The 8727-nt window shown below is 60.6% G+C and overlaps 1 protein-coding gene across 2 annotated transcripts; it reads right to left on the reverse strand.

Annotated features, from left to right (window-relative positions):
- ACVRL1 (activin A receptor like type 1) lies at nt 1-8707 on the reverse strand. 2 transcript variants are annotated; one of them, XM_017728708.1, is made up of 10 exons: nt 8149-8707; nt 5109-5179; nt 3600-3824; nt 3111-3310; nt 2883-3015; nt 2438-2584; nt 2080-2355; nt 1491-1688; nt 240-370; nt 1-145 (listed from the first exon to the last, which is right to left on the reverse strand). In XM_017728708.1, exons 2-10 carry the CDS (start codon nt 5173-5175, stop codon nt 11-13), a joined length of 1512 nt encoding a protein of 503 aa, XP_017584197.1. In that variant the 5' UTR covers nt 5176-5179; nt 8149-8707; the 3' UTR covers nt 1-10. The 2 variants fall into 2 exon arrangements, with proteins under 2 accessions (XP_017584197.1, XP_008627674.2); XM_008629452.2 differs by having other exon boundaries at nt 2883-2982; nt 8149-8704.
- Between the last annotated feature and the right edge of the window lie 20 nt (nt 8708-8727).

An 8727-nucleotide genomic window follows, 5' to 3' on the forward strand; every position in this document is an offset into this window, starting at 1 on the left:
TTCCCGGCACTCACTGCTCCGCTTTTGGCTTCTCCACGGAATTGTTCAGCTTCTTCAACGTCTTTTTAATGCGCAGCGCGGTGAGACGGGCCGAGGGGCTCTGGTACCAGCACTCCTTCATGATCTTCGCCAGTGCCGACAGAACCTGGGGAGGCACAAAAAGAGGGATAGATGAAAGGGCTTAATGGGTAGCAAAAGTCCGGCTCGGGCTGAGAGGGGGGCGGTCCCCCGGGACTCACCGAGTCGGAGAAGAGGCGGTTGGGGATCACGGGGGTCTGCTGGTCCACACACACCACCTTCTTCATGTCCTCGAAGCTGGGGTCGCTGGGCACGGCGTCAAAGAAGGGCGGCCGATACTCCTCCACGATGCCTGCGGGAGGGGGCTGGCGTGAGGACGGGGGAGAGGGAGGAGTTCACCCCCATCCTGCACATCGTGGGCTGCCCGCAGGCTCCGGCACGACCGAGCTGCTCCCTGCCCGGGGGGGCACGTGGGGAATTGCCGGTGGGATGTGCCTCACTGGACACACGGGGCGGTGGGAGCTGGCTCTGGCGCTGGCTCCGGTGCCACTGGTGGCTCCAGCACCAACTGCAGCCCTGGCACTAGTCCAGCACCAGCCCCACCACGAATATCAGCTCCGGCACCAGGTCCAGCACCGATACCAGCCCTTGGCACTGTGGCCACCTCCACTCAGCACCTGTTGGCCAGCCTGCCAGCTGGCCCAGCTAATCTCTGCTTAATGCTTCCATATGTCCGTGTCCCCGTGGGATTTAATGTCTCTGGGAAGCCACGAGCCCCCACCATCTCCCTGCACCCCAAGGGGTGACCCCCAAACCTCAGGGTGCCCTGGAGTTCCCCATCCCCGATTCCCTGAGGAATGAAGGGTGGACTCTTCACGTCCTGGAGAGTGAGCGATCCTGGAAGGGTTAAACCCAGCCGGCTGAAGGCCATTCCTGCGTGCGCATGGCTGGGGTAATTCGGAGTAAATGTGTAATCTGAGGGAGCCCTGGGGCCGTAAATGAGATTATCCGGGCCAGACTGCGCCTGGGGGGACCTCCCGCCCCACCCGCCAGCGCCCACCATTTAATTAATGCTTTTACCGGACTTTGCCGTGATGAGCAGCACTGGCCAGGCTGCCCCAATTAGGTTCATCCCCAGCGCGGGGGGTCCCTACCCCTTGCCCCAGTCCCGAGCTGTCGAGCCAAACCCGGCGGCCGGAGGTCCCGGCCGTGGCCGCTTTCCAGGCAGCGCTTGAAGCTGCTTGTTTTCTAATCAGCGCTGAACAAACAAAGCACTGATTGAGTCTAATGGGCCCTTTAATCAGGGAGCCGGGTGCTGACACTAGATTACAGTGTTTATAATTTACAGCTAATCTTCTGGGCGAAGGAAAGGGGGAAAAAAAACCAGCAAGAAAAGGAGGGAAGGCGGGAACGGGCTCGGAGCCTCACGGGGAGCCGGGAGCGAGCGGAGCCGGCAGCCGGGAGCTGCTCACCATTGACCACCGTCCGCCGGGTGATCTCCCAGAGCACCAGCCCGTACGCCCAGATGTCCGTCTTCTTGTAGGACTCGAAGCAGTCGGTGCGGATCTGCTCGCTCAGCACCTCCGGGGCCATGTAGCGCTTGGTGCCCACCCGGGGGTTGTTGCCAATGTCCAGGTAGTCGCTGCCCTGGGAGTGCATGACAGCCAACCCTGGGGGGACAGATCACTGAGTTATTTGGGATGGGAAAGACTTTTAAGGTCATCAATTCAACTATAAAATGCTGGGATACCGGCCCTGGTCAGTGTTGTGCTGGTGCTGCATCCACGAGGCTCAACATCCCTGAGGTACCAAAACCCCAGGACACCACATCCTTGGGGCACCACCACCCTGGGGCATCACATCACTGGAACGTTACATCCCCAGGGTACCACATTCCTGGAGCATTGCATCTGTGGGGTCCCACATCCCTGGGTACCACATCCCTGGGTACCACACCCCTGGGTACCACACCTCTGGGAGCTGCAACCCCGGGTATCGCAGCCCTGGGGTTTCACCCCCCTATATATACCTGGGGTACCACATCCCACCCCTCCATCTCACCCAGGTCTGCGATGCAGCACTGCCGGTTGCTTTTCACCAGGATGTTCCTGCTTTTCAAGTCCCGGTGGGCGATGGCGGGTTTGCCTTGTGTGCCAAAAATCTCCACATGGAGGTGGACGAGGCCGCAGATGATGGAGGAAGCCAAGCCCAGGCAGGTCTCCACATCCAGGGCCGTCCTCTGCAGGTAGTCGTAGAGCGAGCCGTTCTCGTGGTAGTGGGTGATGAGCCACAGCTGCGTGCTGGAGTTCCTGGACGTCATGTCAGAGGCGATGAAGCCTGGACAGGGAGAAAGACGTGGGACCACGGACCCACCACGCTCTGCCCCCACTTCTCCAGCCCTCCTGGGCCCCCCACTCACCCAGGATGTTGTCATGCCGGAGGAGGACGGTGTTGTAGATCTCTGTCTCGCGGAACCACGACTGCTCGTCCCGGGAGGAGAAGAACTTCAAGGCCACGCTCTCCCCGTGCCACACGCCTCGCCACACCTCACCATAGCGCCCTTTACCTGCCGCAGCCATGGCACCGCATCACTCAGAGCACTCCCAAGGCCCACCTGGGTCCCGTGTGGGACAGCGATGGAGCACCACAGGGTTCCTTAACCTCGGCCAACATCCACTCATCCACCCAGCTGCTCCCTCCCTCCCCAGTCAGCAGGACAGGGGGAGAACGTGGGGTTGCTATTGGGTTTTGGCTGACAGGGTTGGGTCCAACCCCCCTTTCTGGTTTGAATTTGTGGTGCCATCACTCAAGCTCCAGCTGGGGGTGACTGGGGCAGCCGCCCCCCCCTCGGCCGCTCTCCTTACCCACACACTCCATGAGGGTGATCTGCCGAGCCACCGTTCGCTGGACGAGGAAGGGCAGCCCGGAGCCACTGCCCGTGGTGCAGTCATCATTGAGCAGGTCCTGCGCAAACAGGGTGGCCATGGGGTCGTGGCCCTGGGGTCATGGCCACGGTCAGGGTGGTCATGGTGGCCACCCCCCACCCACACACACCTTGGGCACATTTGGGGTGTCTCATGGAGCTCACCCACCTCTAAGGTGCTGTCTCCCACCATGGATGCCTTCAGCATGAGGTCTGTGTCACCAAAGTCACTATGCTTGTGGCGGTGCTGGGCCACCTTCCAGCAGAAGAGTGCTGTGAGTGCCACGAGGACGAGGAGGGCGAGCAGTGGGACGAAGATCATCAGGAGGAGGTTGGGTAGGGAAGGCGTCTTTCCCAGGGCATCTTCTCCTGGGTAGGGGAAATGAGGGATGGGAGCATGAGGGTGGACCTGGGTGGGTGGAGGTCTGGGGTTTGGCCTTGAACCTGGGGAGAGTGTCTCTGCATTGGGATCAACCCCATGGGTGGCAGCTCTGCAGGCACAGCCCAAGAAGGGACACCTGAGGACATCTTGGTGGCCCTTTCTCACTTGGGAAAAGGTGGCTCTGTACGTGCTGAGTGAGGACAGGGACAATCTTGAGACCCAACCACATCTCCAGCCACGTGGGCAGCTCGTCCCCTCTCCCCCATGCCCCTGTACCTTGCAGGAAGATCTCCAGCTCGGCGTTGCACATGCGGGACTTGCAGCACCTCATGCCGTACTGCTCCGTCACGGGCGTTTGGCAGTGCTCCAGGATGTTCTGGGAGAAGCAGCCCCGGTGCTGGGTGATGGTCCCCTCCTCCTTCCTCTTGCTGACGAAGCACACCTTGCCCGTGCAGTTGGGTTGGCTGCAGTGGGGCACGTCACAGGCACACAGCAGCTCCTCTGCGGGCACCAGGAGGGGACACATTGTGCCATGGGGTCACCCCACTGCCCACCCAGGAGCTTCAGTGGCTTTGGGGACAGGGACATTGTCCTAAAGACTCCTGAACCGAGTTTTGAGAGTGGGCAGCCTCCTAGAAGGAGGGGAAGGCTGCTGTGAGCACTCAGTACAGGGAGTCCGTCCTGACAGCTCCTGGGAAACCCCAGGAGAGGATCCAGGTGCCAGCCCTGAACCTGGGTGTCACCTGCTCCCACACCCCCAAGAGGCTCTACGGAATGGACTGTGCCTCCAGCCCCAGCAGCTGGGATTTACTGGGATGCACTGGTTTACAGCACACAGGGTCACATCCTGCCCACAGAATCCCAGGGGACGTGGGACCTATGGGAGCCTGATCCCAGGAGCTAGACCGGGATCAAAAGCCCCAAACTCAGCCAGGGCCTCCCCAGTGGGTGTTTTGGGAGCCGGCTGCCAAACCCAGGGTCTTTCCTGGACTTTTTCCTGACTTCCCTGAAGGCACTTTCCTGCGCCACGGTGCCAGAGTGGCTCAGATGGCGGCCACGCTCCCAAACTCCTAATTTAGCTCTGCCCTTTTGCGCAGAAAATATCCCTCCTGGAATCAGTCAGTTCAGCACGAGGGCAGCCAGACATCCGGTGCTGAGGGGACAGCAAGGGGACAGCAAGGGGACAGCAAAGGGACAGAGAGGGGACAGTGAGGGGACAGCAAGGGGATGGCTGCGGTGGCCATCCTGCACTTCCTGTGTCCCTGCCCCAAAGGCTGCCTGGTGCCAGGGCCGTGGGGTGGTGGCAGGGCCGGTTTGGGGTTGGTGGCCCCATGGGCAGGACAGGGACTTGGTAGAGACCCCAATAAGCTCTGCTGCTCCTCCCTGGCACAGCCACATTATCCTGGCCCTCCCTGCAAAAGCACCCAGCCTGGATCTGTCCCCAGGTCACCTGGTGCTCCCCGGGATGCTGAGCAGCTCCTCCTGCTTCCCACCATTATCATCATCATCATCATCATCATCATCATTACCCCTGGGAAAACCCACGTTTTTTAGTACGTGGTGCCAGCCTTTCCCAGTCTCCCCTCCGGTGACAGCAAAGCACTTGATCTACCACAATTAACTAAGCTGAGATCCTCTCTGGGGGATGGGCCAGCATTCCAAAGGGGCACAGCACAGTCCCTGAGGAGCCCAGCTTCCACCCTGGGTTTTATTTTGGGCACAGATGCTCCCAAAAAGCCGAGGGCTTATTTTAACCGGCTGTCACCCCATGGCACTGGCACTCACCGGCTGCGAAGCTGAGGGACAGGGACATCAGCGCCCGCACCACCCGGCCACCGGCTCCACACGGCATCGTCCTGTGGGGAGCGGAGGGGTGAGAGCAGCCCTGGCACCCCCAGCCCTCCCAAAGGGCTCATCACCACCCGTGGGGGCTTTGGGACGGGAGAGGGAGAGGGCAAGGCAGAGACGGAGTGAGGTAGGATGTGCTGCTTCCAGCTGAGTTTGGCTCCGGACATCCTGGGCACAGCCCTTCCTGAGAACAGATCCCAGGACCTCCCAAGCTCAGGGCACCTCCCTACCATGGCATGGGATGCCCCTCACGGCCCCACAGTGCTCAGGAATGCACTGGAGCCAGGCCCTTGCCATCTCCACGCAGCCCCAACCTCCTTCCCTTCTCCCAGTGATAGGGACACCGGCATTTCCCACTGCTTCCATGGCTCCTGCTCCCTAAAACCACACCCCAGGGCCTTGGCAGCCATGACGATGCCACGGCACTGCTGGAGATTCCAGGTTCGGCAAGAGCCGGGCTGTGGGATGGAGCTCAAAGCCCCCACACCCCCGTGCACAGCCCAGGAGCCGCCAAGCGCCGCTGGCCACGGGCAGGGGCTCAGTCCTGGGGGTGCTTTTGTGTGGAGCTTATCAATGACACGAAGAGAGGTGCTGGGACAGCCAAAAATTCCTTGCTGAGGCTTTGGGGGAAGTTTGGCTATTTTTAATCTTCCTTTTTTTTTTTCCCACTCGTAAAAGAGACGTTTCTGCCAAGGCAAACACGGCGATCCCCCCGCCGCCCCCCGCCTCGCTCCACGGCCGCGGGCTCCCAGCCCCCCCTCAGTTCATCCTTCGTGTCCCCGACATAAACATGGCAAAGGCTCCGTTTCCTGCAATTGAAGAGCCCAGCCCAGGGCTGCTGGGACAGGAAACAAAATTGTTTAGATTCTGGCCTTGATGGGGAAGCGGAGTCACGCAAGCCCGGCCCTCGGGAGCGCACACGGACGTGGCTGACCCCGGCAGGCTCCAGCCATGCCGTAAATCGGGCTTTTCCTCCCCAGAATAACTCACTTGGTTGCTGCTCGAGGGGAGGAAACAGTGACCAGATCCTGGGAGCTGGGGGCTGGTCCTTGGTGCCTCGTGTGAGGAGCGGTGCCAGGCTGACCCATCTGACCCTCGGCTGGGCCAGGATCAGCTTTGTTTTAAAATCCCAACTCCCCTGGAGCTGGGCTGGGATCTGCTTTATTTTAAAACCTCAACCCCTCTGGAGCTGGACTGCTGAATCCTGACCGCCAGGATGCTGCCGAGCACCGCACTTCTTGCAATCCTGAGAGCTCCAGGATGCAGGTTTTCGAAGGGAAGCTGAGTCTCCCAGGTGGTGAATTCCCTCCTTGGAGCCACTTCCACAAAATCCCGAGCCATTAGACAGCTGCAGGATATTTGCCATGAAATACAAAGCAGGCAGGGCCTCACCCAAAACTCTGCTGTGTATGAAACATCGCATGGATCGTCGTCATTACCGAGAGCAAACCTTAATCTGGAGTCATTCCTGGCATCCCACAGGAAAAACATCCCAGGTTCTTCAGCAGTGGCACCAACCAGCCCTGGCGTACCCATCCCTGCCCCTTCCTTCCTCCTTTCTCTTCAGCAGCTCACGTGCCCTCCTGACATCCAGAGCATCTTACCCAGCCTGGCCGGGTGCTATATTACATTCTTTGGGATTTGTAGCATCAGGAGAAGGAAAAACCCCCAAGGGAAACCTGTGGGATGGGACGTGGGTGCCGGCAGGAGTGGCTGGGAGCAAGAGGCAGCCATGCTGCAGCTGGAGGGTCTGGACCAAGAACCAGCCCCGCGGAAGGGGAATTTCCCCATGACCCCATGGAGGGAAAAGCAAAGGGAAAACGGAGCAGGACACAAGAGGGGTTCAGGGAAGGGTGGCTGGGCACAACCCTGGGATGTGCGGGATGGTTCAGGGCTCCCTGCTCTTACCAGGGCAGCTCGGCCGAGCTTCTCAACCTCAGCTCCTCCGCCTTCCCCTGTGGTTTCTGCTGCTGACAGGGGGCTCAGCCACAGGATGTGGCTCACGACTCAGCTCCCTGTGCCACCTTTTCACAGGGGGTCGCACACGGCCGAGACCCCCGTGCCAGCGCCGGTGCCAGCCAGGTGAGCCGGGCGTGTACCGGCCGCAGCGATGAAGGACAGGATGGACAGCGGGGCAGAGCTGGCAGGAGCTTTGCCACGGACACCAAGGCTCCAGCCTGGCTTCAGGCACAGGTGGAGGTTTTCCTTTCCCTGCCCGCAGCTGCAGGCAGGTCACGGATGCAGAATTCACCCTCCAGTGGGCTCCTGCACCCCGGCCCCTCTCACTGACGGGAGTCACCATCCCAGGAATGTGCAGCACACAAAGAGAGCAGCAAAACCCGCTCGGGGTCACCTCGGTGTGGGGCTGGCATCGCCTGCGGCTCCTCGTGCAGAGCAGGGACAAGGGCAGCATGGCTGCCCCGGCCTTACAGCGGGCTCCAGTGCCCGCACTGGGAAAGAGCTCCATGGTGGGCTCTCCCCAGCCTGGCTTTGGAGATGGAGCCTCTTTAGTGCCCCTTCGGGTCTTCCTTGCCCACCCCTCCTCTGAGAGACCTGGGATTTGGCTGTGCAGAAGGGGAGCATCGAGGCGGCATATTCTGTGGTGCTGGAGCCCACTGCTCGCTGCAGCCCTCGCTAGCGGAGCTCTCAACTTTCCCTCATTTTCCCCCATGCCGTTTCAAAATACGCCCAAATTCCCCATTTCCCACATCAATTCCAGCCTTTCCGTTGCAGTTGCTTATTACTTCAGCTCTTTAGCAAGGACCTGGGGACAGATCCTGCCACCACCACGCTGATGTGAACCCAGATTCACGCCCCTGGCCCAAATTCCAGCCTCTCGACCCTGATGTCATCACCAGCGTCCCATGGAACACAAAGAAAATGGAGCCAAATCCTGATTTCAGGGGCAAATCAGGAGGGAAGCACTGAGCTTGGTGCAGCCCCAGACCCCACGAGCGCGTGGCTCTTCCCCACTCACCTACAGCATCCACGTCCTGCAGGAGCCCACGGCACTGCCCGGCCCTGGCGAGGCTCTCCCGGCCGCGGTCCCGCTCGTGGATCTGGCTCAGCCGGGGCAGCTTTGCTCCGTGCCCTGAGCCCTGACTCGGAGGATCTTCATGGATCTGCTCCCCTCCCGCCACCCATCCTGTCACCGTGGGGGCTCCCACGGCCGTGCCCGTCCCGCTGGGGGAATGTCACCCTTCCCGGCCTGGCTGCAGGGGCTTGGCTTGGCGCCCCCGTTGTCCGACGCAGCCGTTTGGCAGCTGCTCTGTGGTCTGGATGTGGGAGAAGTCAAAAAAATGTTTCTTATTACTGCCTCTTCCTGCCTGGCTTCTCTCCACCACTCCCAGCTAATAAAGCATTTCCTATTGCTGAGCACACAGCCACGACCAGCCTCCCTTCCTCCTGCTCACCGGGCCCCAGCTCCATCCTGGTTGCTTTCCCCTGCCTGTTACTCCCTCCTTGTCCTTCACCAAGCGCTTTCCCACCCCAGTTTCCCAGTTTCCATGGCAAACCCTATGCCATGGTATGGACATGGCCACCACCACTTCACCCC

The sequence above is a fragment of the Corvus brachyrhynchos genome, unplaced genomic scaffold (assembly GCF_000691975.1).
Source record: "Corvus brachyrhynchos isolate BGI_N302 unplaced genomic scaffold, ASM69197v1 scaffold193, whole genome shotgun sequence".
Classification (NCBI taxonomy): Eukaryota; Metazoa; Chordata; class Aves; order Passeriformes; family Corvidae; genus Corvus; species Corvus brachyrhynchos.